General features: G+C 47.0%; 1 protein-coding gene across 4 annotated transcripts in view; it reads left to right on the top strand.

The window, feature by feature from the left end:
- Positions 1-15728, top strand: part of KCNK10 (potassium two pore domain channel subfamily K member 10) — a 131756-nt gene that overhangs the window by 51584 nt on the left and 64444 nt on the right. For all 4 annotated transcript variants that reach the window (XM_032878571.1, XM_032878570.1, XM_032878568.1 and 1 more), the window contains one exon: positions 9780-10114. In XM_032878571.1, the coding sequence (XP_032734462.1) occupies positions 9780-10114 (335 nt within the window). The remainder of the gene's footprint in view (positions 1-9779; positions 10115-15728) is intronic.

Below are 15728 nucleotides of genomic sequence, written 5' to 3'. Positions count from 1 at the left end.
CTCTGGGAGATTTAGAGGTAAGGGTCCCAGAGCAATGGGGCATCTAGAGGAATTTACTCTCTAGCAGGAGGGATTACTAGTGAGAAAGGACTGCAGATAACAGGGCAGTGGAGGGAGGTGTTGGTCTGACGAGAAGGGCAGATCCAGCAGCTCCTGGTTGGTTGGGAAACTCCCCTGGAGTTCAGCCATAGGATTCCCTAGCCAGAAATGACTCTTGGCTTCATCGGATCCCATTTGGTTCCCCAAATCTAGAAGTGCTGGTTTATCAAAGATTCCCTTCCCTGTCTTTTTTAGATCTGTTCACCCAATTTTCCAGTAAGTCTGTTGACTCCTTGAAGACTTCACCAATTAGAGCTATTAATAGTATTTGGAAACACTTCTCAGGCTTCAGAGAAACGGACGGGTATTTACTACATCACTGTCTCCCCAGCCTCATGAGGAACAATGTGGGTATTCTTTCCCCTTTTAGGTTTCTCGTTTCCTCCCTCCCGCACTCACTCCCAGCCTCTGATGGCTGCATTTGCAGCGAATCACAGAAATGTTGCTGATGTCAGCAGCTCTGAGACTGCATTAAAGGAGCCACTCTAAGGGGAAAATTATCCAGAGGGTGATGCTGAAAGGCAAAGCCATTTTGTGGGGTGTTTTGTAGAAACCGTTTTCCGCCTTTGATGGATTGCATTCATTTTTGCGACTTAGTAGGCACAGTGAAGGAAGAGCCATCTAAAATTTCTTTTTCATCCAAGTTTTTTTTTTTTTTTTTTTTTTTTAAATATAGGAGGTTTTAGTGGCTATGAAGCAAGCCAGGAGCTCCGGGTGGCTATCCCAGGGGCCCAGTGTACTGGGGCGTTGAGACTCCATCTCAGTGACCCCAGCACAAAGGTACAATGAGGGTACAGATCATTCTACATAAATGTTTTGTTCTTAAAGATATACACATATAAACCGCAGCCTCTTTTAGTCAAACACGCAGCTTGCCGTTCCAGTGCTTTCCCCAGCAAATCCTCTTATAAAGTAGACAGCTGTCTTGCAGACGGATCCCCATGTACAATTTCAGGTCGTGTACAGTCAGATACACCTTAATATCTCCATGACGTCTGTCCAGATGGGTGTTTCTGAGCAGGGAGACAGGGCAGCTGGCTGTGTGGCCCCAAGCTGAAGAAGGAAAGTGTAGGTTTGGAGCGTCAGTGATCCCCAAGGCTGTTTGATTTCCCAGTGGCATCTAGCAGCCTGGGTGAGGTCTCTGAGCAGAGAGAAAAAAATACATAGAAGTGGCTCCAGGAAAGGACAGAAAGAGAGGGAGTGGAGTCTGTGAGCTGGAGAGTGAAGTGTTGAACTTGGAATCTAAGCTGGGCGGGGAGGGAAGAAAACAGAGTGGGGGCATGAGAGAGTGAGAAGTGGGGGCAGGATGTGTTGTGGGGGTAGTCACAGGGAGAGAGCTGGGTGGATAGGGAGCTCAGGTCTGAAGTGGATTACTGAGGCAGGGTCATTTCTTGTGGTAATGACATTTGGGATGTGGACATAGGAGTAGGCAGCTGTAGTGGAAACTACTGGTGCTCCTCCAGCCTTCCAGAACGTTCTTCCTGACCCTGTGTACCCCTCCTCCAGAGTCTATGCACTTCTCCTCCTGTAGCTTGTCCCTACAAAGAATCCCTTTTGAGAAGATTTTCCTTGGTCTACTGACATCTCTTACCAGGATGCTCCTGAGCATTTATGTCCCTCCAGGGGTTTCTGTAGCTAGTGACTGACTGGTAAGAGAGTTGGGACAAACTTGGAGAAGGCATTTATGCTGCAGAGCTCCCATGGGCTCAGGAGATAGGACTTTAGCTGGAACCCATGCTTACTTGGTTTCCTGTTCTTCCCAGCCCTGCTTCCCCACCCTTTTAGGGGCTTCTCCTGGTGAAGCATTTCCCAGATAAATTGTTTCCACACCAATCTTCATCTCGGGACCTGCTTCTGGGGAAGTGGCCTGAGTCACTGGTTGAAGTGGATTGGAGATGATGGTAGTGGTGATGAAATCAAGGAAATGGGAGTTTGGGTATTGGATGGATTGTCTGTGAAACAACTGAAATATCTCAGGAGGAAAGCAGGACCTGGACGAAAACTTCGGGGCATCAAGGGGAGAATGCAGCTCTACCAACCGACAGCCATGGGAAGAGGAAAAAGTGGAGGAGTCAGAGGATTTGGATCTCAAAGGAACAGGGATTTGGATACAAGGGTATAGAGTGTTATTTTTCTGGGACAGGTTGGGCTGACATTGTGGGTGAGGGAGATTGAACAACCTCTACCTGAATGCCACACTCAGAGGACGGTGTCCTCAGGGAAAGCCCAGGTGTCACTGAAGAAGATGGAGGAAGGTTCCCTCAATATGCTGAGAAAGTTGGAGAGGTCTTTAGTCTGGTGGATCTGAGATGTCTTTGGAAAGGTTTGGGATGGGAAGGGAAGGTTGGATCAGAGCAGAGGAAGCAGAGAGTGGAAGAGGGATTAAAGCTACATTGGAGAATCAAAGCTACGGAGAAGCTTACATCCACTGGTTTCACTGGCCTTGGGCTTCTCAAAAGAATTGGTCCCTTGAGTTTCCTGGCAGATGGTGGTTTGGCAGCCTGGACACAGAGCGTGGAGTTTGCTACTACTCTTGGCACAGAGTTGGCATGTATTTGTTGAATAAGTGAATAAATGGCACATGAAGTTTCTAAATGCCCCTCCCTCTTCATCACTGGAAAACATTAGTGTCCTGATCACCTCTGTATTTTATGCTCTGATAAAACGGAATTTATCAAAGTATCTCTAGCTGCTTCTGTCAGCATCACTGGGTGGGATGCAGTGAACAGATTTCTTTAGGTTAGGGAATCAGACAGTGTATTGGCTTATAGACTTAAGTCATAGGATCTTTCTGCCAAATGGATTAACATGCATTTTTCAGTTTTGTTTTCTACTGTGGGTCTGTAAAACCAATTGGTTCGATTGGTACAACCACTTGTGATCTACGTGCTTGAGAAAGCTGAGACCCAAGGAAATTTGCCGGGGTCAGAGGGCAGCATGTGGAGGGTGGGGCAGGGCTGGGGAAGGAAGAGGGCCCTAAGCACATGGGGCATTGGAGGCCATGTAAACAGCTGTGGAAGTAATTGTGGGGTTTTAAGCAGGAGCAGGATTAGAGTTTTCAAAGGATCCCCCAGCTCCAGGCTGCTTGGGAAAGGTCCTCCTTCCTGGAGCCCAGTGAGGAGAGGTAACTGTTTTTGACAAAACACCTGGGAAAGGCAAACCTCTTTCTGGAAGGAATGGGCCCTGACAATGGGATTTAAAACACTTGGCCCCAGGGTAAAGGAGATATTTTGGGAACTACAGCTGCTTATATTATTTTTAATCCAAAAGGTAGGGGGAAAAAACTCTTTCTTTTTTTAAAAAGTGCTCTAATTTAAATTACGGAGGAAAAAAGTTAAAGAGACAAAGTATGGGGGTGCCTCGGTGGCTCAGTGGGTTGAGGCCTCTGCCTTTGGCTCAGGTTATGATCTCAGGGTCCTGGGATCGAGCCCCACATCGGGCTCTCTGCTCAGTGGGGAGCCTGCTTCCCGCCCCCCCCACCAACTGCCTCTGCCTACTTGTGATCTCTGTCTGTCAAATAAATAAATAAAAATCTTAAAGAAAAAAATAAGGGACAAAATGTTATTCAGGAAGCATTTTGGAACTAGACAACAGAGCCCCAGCCATAGCTTTGTGCCTTCAGACGTTGACCATACAGTCACGACAGAGGAGTCCATTGCACCAGCATGGTGGAGTGTGGGGCCTGTTGGGAAAGCCACAAAGTAGGGAGCCCCAGATCTTGGAAGAGGAGCAGGGCCGTGGGAAAGGACAAGGCTGTTCCGACCAGCTCAGTATGGACAAGGAGGAGCCCTGGTCCTGGGCTCTTTCTTGTCTTCCCTAGGAATTGAACAAATCACGAGGAGCTCTCCTTAGGCTGTTTCAATGTCTGAGAACTTTAACCCCTGTCTTTGGATGTCTGTCTGTGGGAAAAAAATACTACAGTACTGGGGCTGCTCATAGTACCAGATTCAGTGAATTCTGCAGTCAGATTTTCTGTTGGGGAAGTGTGTAAAATTGATATCATAAATGCAGGTAAATTTATGGATGGATGCATGAATGAATTCAGGAATTCAGTAAATTATAAGTAGGAGCAACTCAATTGTAGGCACTGTGCTAGGCACCACAATGAGACATAAGGAAAGCATAGAGGAAGGACATCTGATTATATTGGGGGCTGGGCAGTCAGGGAAGACTTCCTGGAGGTGGTGACACATGAAGTGACTCATGAAGTGAGTAGGAGGTATTGTGGGCCAGGTAAAGACTGGGGAGAAGAAAGGTATCTGGGAAGCAAGACAGCCCTAAGGGCCACATCAGCAGGTGGCTCAGCATGCAAGGGTCAGGGTACTGCTGGGTTTGGCAGGGTCAAAGGCTGTGTGTGGGGGCATGGCAGCAGGTGAGCCTGGGGAGACAGGCAGGCACCAGGTCCTGGAAGGAGCCTGTGCTTTAACAAATCACTATGGTGCCTTCAGAGGAGCACAAGTGTCAGGTGGCCGAGTTCAGAGTCACACCTGGAAGAGCGCCACCTGGCTGCGATGTGGAGGATGGATTCGAGGAGGCAGGACTGGAGGCTTTGGAGGTGATTCTGGTGAGAGAAGATAGGGTCTGCCCTAAAGGGAGAGGAGGGGACAGATGAGAGTCAAGGTGGCAGCATGTTCTCAGCTCCCTTTAGTCTGGTTTCCTCTCGTCTTGGTTCTCTGTCTCTAAAGGGTCCCAGAAATTTCCCGATGCCTTGTTCTCTTCTTTCTGGATGCAAAGCCTGGCGTTTTAAGAGGGCCAGGTGAGAGAAATCCCTGAACCCAAAGGAAAAAACCTTTTCTGCGGTGGCCTTCTGGGGACCTGCATGGCTTGCTCACTTAGTGTGTGTAGACTGTCTCTGTGTTCTTATCAGGACAAGTCTGAGCCCCCTTAAGGTATGGCTGTCAGACGGAAGCTGAAAGAACAAGGTCTGGCTGTGGGCATATGTGGCCTCAGAAGGACCTCGCATATTCTCTCTTCTTCTCAGAGGACGGTCATGGTGAAACCAGCTGCTGTGAGGCTCCTCCGAGTTCCTCCTTCTTCCCGACACCCACCCTCTGCACTTGCCTCAAGTCCACGTACTGGGCTCAGCATTCCCCTAGAGCTCTCTGGACTCCGAGTGGCCAGTGCAGGTGGCCCTGGACCCGTGCCAGGCCTGGGAGGGTTGGGGGGAGGGCAGGAGTTCTCTGCTTCTCGTCAGTGTGTTGCAATCCGTTGTACTTTGCCTGGGTCAATAGGCAGTTGCTGTGTGACAGCGGCATCTCTGAGGTGGCTGCCTTTCATGTTGCCAAGAAACCCTGAGTCCTGGGGATGTCATTTGCTTCAAGTGGCATGGAGGAGTGGAAGCACTTGGGGTTGGGTATCTGAACATGGGTCCAAGGATGCTGCTGTCCTGGGCCTTCAAGCCTCACCTGTCAAGGGGGACAGATAATGACAAGTGCTCTCCACACAAGGTCTCGTGATGATGCTCTAGGTTCGTGCTTGTGTAAGATCCTCGTCGACTCTCCCACGGACTCTGAAGGCTGGGATGGGTCCTATTCCTTTCCATGTGCCCAGCGCCAATGGCACCCGGCTGACTCCAGTGTTTGTTGACTGAGTGCAAGGATGGGCAGGAAGTACAGGGCACGAGAAAGCCTGAAAAATTCAAAACTACCACGAACCTCTTCAACCACGAAGAAGCAGATTCCGTGTGTGCTCCCATATCTACCCGAGTTTAGGTGAAAGTGGAATGGGCGAGCATTTGTGAGGAAATATTCTAAAATGAAAATGAACTGAAGGGATATTGCCCTTCCCACCTTTCCCTTCTCATCACTTCTTGGCAGTGCGTTTGCTGCCGGATACTTTCCGGGGGAGTCATGAGAAATGATAGGTCATTACTTTCTATGCCCCATCTATTATTGATACATTTCAGATAAAAGGGCCCTTTCCACCAGGGGAATGTCTTTGTTTCCTATTCTTCTGTGCCTACGCTCCAGAAGAGAACTGACTTTGAAGTCAGATTATTCTCATTTTAATCCCGACTCCCCCGCTTTCTGCCCCCTTGACCTCCGGTTAGCCATGTACTCTCTCCAGGTCTCAGTCTCTTTATCTGCAAAGCGGGGATATGCGGTGGCTATGACCATGCATGTGCTTTGAAGCCCTCCAGTGGAGTCCTTACTATCCACCTTCAGCAGATAAGGAAACAGAGAAAGTAAGTGGTCAACCAGACACTGATGGCTTTGGGACTGAAACTCTCCTGGTGCTTTGGAAACTTGGGATTGTTGGATTCTATTCAGACTCTGCTCCCGGGGGCAGCCTCTTAGCAAACTGACATCAGGAACTGGTCTGAGAAAGATCTTTTTCAGGTCCAATTCTGCTCAGCCTCAGGAATGCAAGAAGTCCCGGAAACATCCGTGATGCAAGTCAGTGAAGGAGGCCCAGTGGCAGCTGACCTCTGAGCTCAAGGCTGTCACTGGGCTTCCTCCTCACATCTCGTCACCTGACACTGTGAAGGATGTTCCCTAAGTAGGTTATCAAACCCCTGAAGCCGGGAGGGACTCTGACTTAGCCCCACCAGAGCTTGGCGCCTCCTGCTGACTTGGCATTAAATAAATGCTTGTCACTGAGGGTGGTGGGGTTTTGGATGGGCCTTTTGTTTAGAGTCTGAAGGAGTTAACAACAACAACAACAACAACAACAACAACAACAACAACAGAAAACAAACATTTGCTCTAGGCCAGGCGCTGTGCCAAGAAATGGAGATCCAACAATCAAATACAAGCTTTCAGACTCCCAGGGATCTCCAGGCTTGTGGGGAGACGGGCATGCCTCCCTCCTTGTGGGGGAGGCAGCTTTGAGCTGAGATTGAGGAGGGTGAGAGTCTCCCAGGCAGATGAAGGTGGGGAGGGGGCTCCCGGCCAAAGGAACATCCATGGACTGCGGAGGCATGACCAGAGCATTGCTGTGTTGGGGCACGCCGTTGAGGGCCGCTGGAGTGCCTGGCTCTTTCCCACTGAGCACCCCTCACCCACATTGTATGTATGGTTTCGATGTGCCAAGGTCTCCTCCTTTTATTCCTCATTCAATCAGCGTATTGTGTGCCAGGCACCGTACAAGACACTGGGGTACAGAGGTGAGAGGGTAGACCTGGGTCCTGCCTTCCTGAAGCTCTAAGTCCAATGACAAGTAAACAGCCCAGTGAGTGTGGACCAGAGGGACCTAACCTAGCAAGGGAGAGGGGCGTATGAGTTTCTTATTGCTGCTGTAACAGATTGCCGTCATCTTAGTAGCTTAACGCAATGCATATTTATTATTTTGTGATTCTGGAGTCAGAAGTTCCAAATCTGTCTCATTGGGCCAAAATTAAGGTGTCGGCAGGGCTGGATCCTTCTGGAGCCTCTAGGGGAGAGTCTGTTCCTTGTCTTTTCCGGTTTCTAGGAGCTGATTTCATCCCTTGGCTTGTCACCCCTACTTCTTTTCTTACATGTTTTCTTTCTCTGACCCTTCTGCCTCTCTTTTGTGATTACATTGGGCTGACACTGGTAATCTGGGATAATTCCTTATCTCTAGATCCTTAACTTAATCACATTTGCAAAGTTCCTTTTGTGATGTAAGGTAATGTAGGCGGCGGGTCCAGGGATTAGGATGTGAACATCTTCAGGAGCCATTATTCTGCCCACCACAGAGGGGACAAGGGAGAAGGGGGGGAGGTGCTTCCAGAAGTAGTATTTAATCCCAGCTTTGTCAAAGGTGGGTCCGTGTGGAGGCAGGGGAGGTCGCTTAGGAAGCTGCTGGATTGGCCCAGGCAAGCCGTCGTGATGACCCCCACCATGAGGTTGGTTATCCTGGGAAAGGTGAGAGAGAGGCACAGGGGACTGAGAGGCAGCAGGGAGGGTAATGAGTGGGAAATGTGGGGGCAAGGTTGAAAGAAACCTAGACAAGACGTACTTCAGTGTCAACAAAGGTTAACAGGAACCTGAAAGTCGTGTTTTGCGGGGAAGGACTAGCAAGAATATGATGCCCACGGTACTGATTCGGACTCTAAAATCTTTCAGTGAGAGATTCCAGACGGTTTTGCATTCAGTGAGTCAGAAGGAAATCTAACATTTTACGATTTTATTTGCTAGAATCACGTCCAATTAAAGGCTGATGTTCTGTTTGGTTTTCAAAGAGAAAAGCTGATTTTGAGGCTGCAGGAGGAAAGGCAGGTATTTGCAGACCTGGATTCCTTGAGGTGGCCATCCTTCTGGCTGGGTGTCCTCAGGGTCATCGGTGCTCTGCACAGGGAGGGAGGGACATTGCGTGCTTTTGTTTGTCTTGAGTTTCCCAAGGCAGAGAGCGAGCAGTCCACTCTCTTGAGTGGGACTGTTTGCTCCACTTAGGTAATTACCTAATACCATCCCCTAATACCTTATTTACACAACAGCCAGGCTGCTCTATGACAGAGGCCATAATAAGCGTTTGTGTAATAAAGGCAGAGCAAAATCGAACGCGTTGCTGTTCACTGCTGCACAAGACAGATCTCCAAAGTGCATGATAGCGTCGTGTGTGCAACACGACCCTGCTCTTCCTGCCATTCTAGAAAAGCCTCCAGCTTCACAAATTTATTTCCAGGGTAATGAGATTGCCCTTCTAGAGACCAGGGACCTTTGAGAATTCGATGTGTTCTCAAACCGAGGGGAAATTTCTTTTCCAAAGGCTTCTTACTGGAGGAAAACAGACACAAAATTCGGTCACTAAAGTCATTGCATTTTCTGTTGAGAAATGTGCTTAGAATCTATTTTATTATTCTTATATTTTTCTAGGAAACCAAGTTACTTGACATGCACATCACTTATTGTTTACTTCCCTCCATCCAGTCCCCTGTTTTTTTTTTTTTTTTCCACTTTGGTCATCTTCTGAAACCCAAACTTTCTTTTAAAGATTTTTTATTTATTTATTCGACAGACAGAGATTACAAGTAGGCAGAGAGGCAGGCAGAGAGAGAGGAGGAAGCAGGCTCCCAACTGAGCAGATAGCCTGATGTGGGGCTCCATCCCAGCACCCTGGCATCATGACCTGAGCCGAAGGCAGAGGCTTTAACCCACTGAGCCACCCAGGCACCTCTGAAACCCAAACTTTCTTTACTGTGTCTGAGTTTTGACTCGTCTGCCTGATAGCAAGCTTGCTCTTCTTCCCTTTGTTTTGTGACCAGGACCGGATGAAAGGGACTCTGAAACTCACTAGACGTTCATCTCCTCTTTGCTCTTGGTGTCCTCCGTCCTCAGTGGGTAGACAGAATAGCTGGGCATCCGTCTCCTATTTATTCCCTCTCCAAGTTGCACAGTGTGTCTGTTGTTCAAATATGATGGTCTGTCCTGCATCTTACACATTGTTTTTCCGAGGAAGCTTGAGAGAAGAGATGAATTATAAACCATGGAGACCTGGTTTTCAAAATTGAGCCCTTGCAGAGAAATGTAAGAATGTTGAACTCAGTTACTACTCCTTTTTTGAAACCCCCGAACTCCTGGGGCTCCTTTTCCAAGAACTCAAATAGGCACCTCACCACTGATCAGATTCCCTCGCTGCCCAGCCTGGTGAACCAGGTTTTCAACCTCCCGTTTGAAAGCTGGCTTGAGAAAGACATCTGTGCTTTGTTTCTGACAAGTCGTGTGTCTTGTATTTATCAACAAACTCTCTCTTCTCCTGTCCCCTGCCCTGTTTCTCAGTGGCCGTTCCGGCAGCAGCGCCCCCCGTGGGCCAGCCCAAGGGTGCCACTAACGGGCCCTACGCCACCCCGCGCCTCTCCATCTCCTCCCGAGCCACGGTGGTAGCCAGGATGGAAGGCACCTCCCAGGGGGGCCTGCAGACCGTCATGAAGTGGAAAACCGTCGTCGCGATCTTCGTGGTTGTGGTGGTCTACCTTGTCACCGGCGGTCTGGTCTTCCGGGCCTTGGAGCAGCCCTTCGAGAGCAGCCAGAAGAACACCATTGCCTTGGAGAAGGCGGAATTCCTGCGGGATCATATCTGCGTGAGCCCACAGGAGCTGGAGACGCTGATCCAGGTGAGCGGGGAGCGAGGCAGCCACAGCTGAAGGGACAGCTGCGGTTTTGCCCTTCGAGCTCACTAAGTTTGCTTCGGGTTGAGATGCTCCTGATGGTAGCGGTGGGTTATGGAGGGTCTCTCTGGGGAGGTGAGATTTGAGCTGGGACCTCAAAGGAGCCAGAGAGTGAGACATGCAATGATGGTCAGGAAGGGGGCCAGGCGTGCGGCAGCCTCGATGCGGCAATGTTAGGAGCAGGCTGGGTTTTGCATCACCTGCTTTTGGATGAGGTGGTTGGAGGCAGCAGTGGGCAAAAGGGCTTTGGATTTTCAAATTCAAGGCCACCTCTGTGTGCTGATTAGCTTCCTGGTTTGGAAGTCGGTGTAGGATGTTGGGCTAAGAGGGTGCTTTAAAAGCCAAAGAAGGAATTTTAAACAAGCAGGGATGTATTAACCTGCCCCCCCAACCGAGAATGGAGTAAAGATCGCCGGGGGTGGGGATGGGAGGCTGTTGGTAACTCAGCAGAGCCATTTTGGTGGGTTTATGGAGAAGAAATAACAAAAATAGCAGTAGTAGTAATGATCAGGATTGCTAGTTTGAACATATTGCATCCGGCACTGACTGAGGTCCTTGCAGACCTTGGATATTAAGAAAAAATATCCATAAACAGATGGAGGCGGAGACCTTTGAGCTACCATCTAGAGGAGCAGGGCAATGAAAGCGGGGATGGGGTGGTTGGGAGGGTCATGGGAGACAGAGTCTTCTTGGGTGGTGTGATGGGAGCAGATAAAACAGGAGGCTCCAGAAGCCTGGGAAGGGCAGGGAGCCTCGTCCCAGAGGGAGGAAGGGGAGTGGTTGGGAGCCCAGTTGGGGGGCTCCATTGTTCAGTAGATGGAGGATGGCTGCCTTGGAGACTGAGGTTTGAGTTCCTGTCCTGTACATGCTCCTGAACCAGGAAGTGTAGGTCCTGGTGGAAGGTGGTGACATATATGGAGGCAAGGGAGAATCACATTTTTCCAGGAACTCTGGAAAGTTTGCAAGGCAGAAGGATGAGAAAGAAAGCTCCTGTGACTCCTTCTGGTCTGGGGCTATGTGCATTAAATTCTAACGGCTACTATAATCCAGAATATTGCAGGATTGCAAGACTACCTGGTTATTTGTATATTTATTTCGAGGTACATTGATAGGGTATGGGGATTATGGGGCTTCTTATGATCTGGAACTTTCATAGCAATTTTATTTCTTTAAAGAAATTTTGATAATCTGACTTGACTCTTATAAATAATTAGAAATATACATTTCCCCACCCCTGGGAATAAATATGATTTCTTATCTATGATCCTATAATTTTTACTAAAAAGAAAATTTTAAATGCAAAAGTCTAAGGGCAGTATTTCATATTATTTTTTCTTAGACAGCTTTTTGTCTTTTTCTCCCTCTTTTCATGAGAAAATGGTATCAAATTTGCTATGATGAGGGGTATTGTACCAATCTGTGTCAGATTTAAGAACGTCATAGAAAATGAGGGAAACAATTCTGGAATACTTTTAAATAAGAATGGAGTTATACATGTTGTTGTGATATGCAGTGAGATCCTTTCTATTTAGTTGCAATACATAAAATAACCTAAAAAGTGGTCCAAATTGAATCTAGATTCATGCTTGGATTTTTCCTTTCTTAGACAGTGAGGTCTTGAGGAAAAGATTATGTCATATTATCTTCATATCTATGTGTAGCCTATGCATTGCTTTGTATCTAATTATTGCCTGGATGTATTAACCTGAGAAATCACTTTGGATTGAGATATCAAACTAAATGTATAACATTGGTGATACCACGAGATATCTGAGATTACTCATGCACTGTTTTATTTGTTTATGTATTTCCATTCTTTGGCTCTCTTCTTCATGAAAGAACTCAGAGGCCAGAAGGGACAGGAAGGGAGCATGTAGAGATTCTAATTCTAGTGCTGCCATTAAAATTTGTCCCCTGCTTTGGTCTCAAAAGTTGCTCTGGGAAATGAGGGTGTGTGTGTGTATGAGTGTGTGTATGCATGTGAACACACATGCATCTTTAAGATCATTTCTGTAATAATTTAAAAAAGCTACCCTGTATTAGACACGTGCCACAAGCCAGATACCTTACACTCATTATCTCATTTAATCATTCCAACAACCCTCTAAGTTGGCACTATTACACCCATTTTATAGGTGAGGAAGGCGATTCTAAAATAGCAGAGTAACTTCCCAACCCCCAATGTGGCCGAGCTGGGATTCAAAGTGAGGTCTGTTTGACCCTGCCCTTCCTCCCACAATGAGTCTATAAGGTCTTCAAGTGGTCTTGCTTTATCGTAAAATCAGCTCTCTCTTAAACATTTGCTTTGTGTTTAACGCTTGCCAGAATTTTAACAGAGTCAAGAAACATTGGAGTTCCCTGCTTCCTAACAGAAAGCATCTCTCTCTTCTCCCCACACTCACTGAGTGTGAGCCTTGGGCTTGGGATACTTTAAGATCTCTTGCCACTGTGATGTAAGGATTTATACGTGGGTTTATTTACAGTCTTTTTCATAACACAGGTTAAGCAGATTTAAATGCTGAGTCTGTGTTAATCAAGAACAACTTTATCATGGTTTGCCTTTCAGTTCACTGATTCCTTCCCAGGATGAAAATGTCCACACTTATGGACAAGGGGGAGCATTCTCTCACTTTCTGTGTCTGAGCAGCATTGTGTATAGTGCTCATAAGACACTTCTTGGAAGGGTTTTCAGCATTTTATGTTCCAAACTGGAAACATAGTATTATTGTACTTCACCAAAGTCTGGAAGGAGTGACTGACAGGTAAAAAAATGATATTGGGGCGCCTGGGTGGCTCAGTGGGTTAAAGCCTCTGCTTTCAGCTCAGGTCATGATCCCAGGGTCCTGGGATCGAGCCCTGCATCGGGCTCTCTGCTCAGCAGGGAGCCTGCTTTCCTTCCTCTCTCTCTGCCTGCCTCTCTGCCTACTTGTGATCTCTCTCTGTCAAATAAATTAAAAAAAAAAGATATTGATGGTATTTATCTGGTAATGTCAGGACCCTTGGCTGGATTGAGTGAACTACTCATAAGGTAAGCTAGAAGGTGTAATTCATGTTATTAATAACAAAAACAGAGTACCCAGAACCGCTTAATTCCCATGAAATGCCGTAGCTGAAAATGGCCATAGCTGGGGGAACGGTCTTCCAAAAGAATTAAACCACTGGTGTGGGGTGCCATGGGACTCCGGAGGAGACTGATGGGTCAACGTCCTGAACCTGATTGCTGTTATGGAGGGAACTATCTCATTGAGGAATTCATACATACATTCTGGAAGTTCCTATTGTGTTCCTGTGTTATCAGCTCACATGCGAGGTGCTGGGAATAGAAAAGAGAATAAAACACACCATGAACAAGTTACTAACCTCTCTGTGATCCAACTTCATTATCAATAAAACATGCCTAAAATCCCTCATCCTTGGGGTGTTGAGAGGATTACATTCTGTAATTCATGAGAAGGGCTTTGAACAATGTTTGGTAGGTGGTGAGAGCTAAAAAAAAAAAAAAAGATTGTTCTTTCTGCTGCAGCTGCTTCTGGTATTGTTCTGGGAGCTGAGTTTCAGGCAGTGGTTCTTTTTTTTTTTTTTTTTTAACTGTTTATTTAAATCCCAGTTACTTAACATAAAGTGTTTTATCCGTTCAGGTGTACAATATAGCCATTCAGCAGCTCCCTACATCCCCTAGACGTTCGTTCGAGGGGTTTAGCCCCCCAGGGGGCATCTGACAACATCTGGAGACATTTTTGGTTGTCGTGACTGGAGGGGGTGCTAAAGGGATGTGGTGAGCAGAGACCAGGGAGGCTGCTGAAAGTCCTGAGTGCGCGGGACAGCCCCCAGCCGAGCAAAGAATTAATTTAGCCAAATGTCAACAGTGCTGAGGTCAAGAAACTCAGAGAGAAGAGGCACATAAACCAACGGTGGGAATTTACTACGGTGGAGCTTCCCCCCAGTGTTATGGTGGTATAATTGACATACATCACTGTAAAGGCTTAAGGTGTACAGAAGAAAGGTTTGAACATATACTGTGCAATGAATACCGCTGTTTGCTTGGCATCCATCACCGAGTATAGACACAATAAAGAACAAAAGCAAAAAGCAAAAAAAACCCACAACATTTCTCCTTGTGGTGAGAACACTCAAGACTGACTCTCTTAACACTTTAACACTGTATCACACAGTGGTGTTAGCTATAGTCATCAGGCTGTGTTTTACATCCCTAGGACTTATGTGTCTTACAACCCAAAGCTGGTACCTTTTGACCACCTTCTTCTGATTCCCCCTACTTCTGCTTTTGGCTTCTGATCTCTTTTTCTATGAGTTTTTTTTGTTGTTTGTTTTTTTGTTTGTTTGTTTCTTGTGGTTTCTTGAAAATTATTTTATTTTATTTTTTAGATTTCCACATACAAGGGAGATCCTAAAGTGTTTGTCTTTCTCTGTCTTATTTTACTTAGCCTCATGCCATCAAGGTCCGTTCATACTTCACTGTGTCTATGTACTACAGCTTCTCTACCCACCCCTCTGTTGATGGGCACTTGGGTTGTTTCTGGGTCTTGTCTATTGTAAATAATGCTACTATGAGCATGAGGGTGTGTATATTTTTTCAAGTTAGTGTTTTTGATGTTTTTGGACATATTCCCAGAAGTGGAATTGCTGGCTCATATGGCCATTCTATTTTTAACTTTTTAAGGCTCTTCCATACTGTTTTCCTCAGTGGCTGTACCAGTTTGCATTCCCACCAGCAGGGCACAAGTCTTCTCTCTTCTCCATATCCCCACCCGCAGTGGTTGCCTCTTGTCTTTTTGATGATGACCGGAGTGGCGCTATTGGAAGTACATAAAAAATGCGGGCCTCAGCGAGGCAAATGGAGGTCAGGGAGGTTTTTGTGGCTATTTATCTCTTTTAGTCCTTACAACTATTCTAGAATGATGGTCTTTTGTGCCCATTTACAGATGAGGAAACTGAGACAGCAGGCAGCAAAGTCACATGCTCAGTGTCGCCCATTTAGTAAGCGGAAGTTCTAGGATTTACTCCTGGGCAATCTGACCACAGATCCTAGGCTTTTAACCACCACATATTCAAACAGAAACATGGTCTATGGGAGGAGGTTCATTCTGCTGGCTCTGGGTAAAGGGCATCCCAGGGGTGTGTGTGGCCCATTGAGAGAGCTTCAGATGGTCACTGTAGATAGAGCTGTGGGGAGCTCTCAGGTCCCAGCAGTGGGGAGAGGTGATAGATGGAGGCTGGAGAGGCGAGTGGGGCTGGATTTGGGAGCTGCCCTCAGAGCCTTGCTGAGGAGTTGGGCTTTATGCCCTGGGAAGTGGGAAGTCACTGCAAAGTTTAAGAAAGGCAGTGACATGATGAAAATTATTTTTCGGAATAAGAATTCTTTTTTAGCAGTGGGGACTTTGGGTTAGCGGAAGGAGACACTGAAGGAAGGAAGACCCATTAGAAGAATATTAGAACATCGGTGAGAGAGGCTGAGACACAGAGAAGGGGCCAAATGGAAGAGAGTCAGACAAAGAAAATGTGCAAATGACTTATTCCCACCCAGCAGAGATTTCTGGAG

The sequence above is a fragment of the Lontra canadensis genome, unplaced genomic scaffold, assembly GCF_010015895.1.
Source record: "Lontra canadensis isolate GAN:19392208 unplaced genomic scaffold, GSC_riverotter_1.0 scaffold64, whole genome shotgun sequence".
In the NCBI taxonomy this organism is placed as follows: Eukaryota; Metazoa; Chordata; class Mammalia; order Carnivora; family Mustelidae; genus Lontra; species Lontra canadensis.
This window is presented reverse-complemented; position numbering and strand designations above follow the sequence as displayed.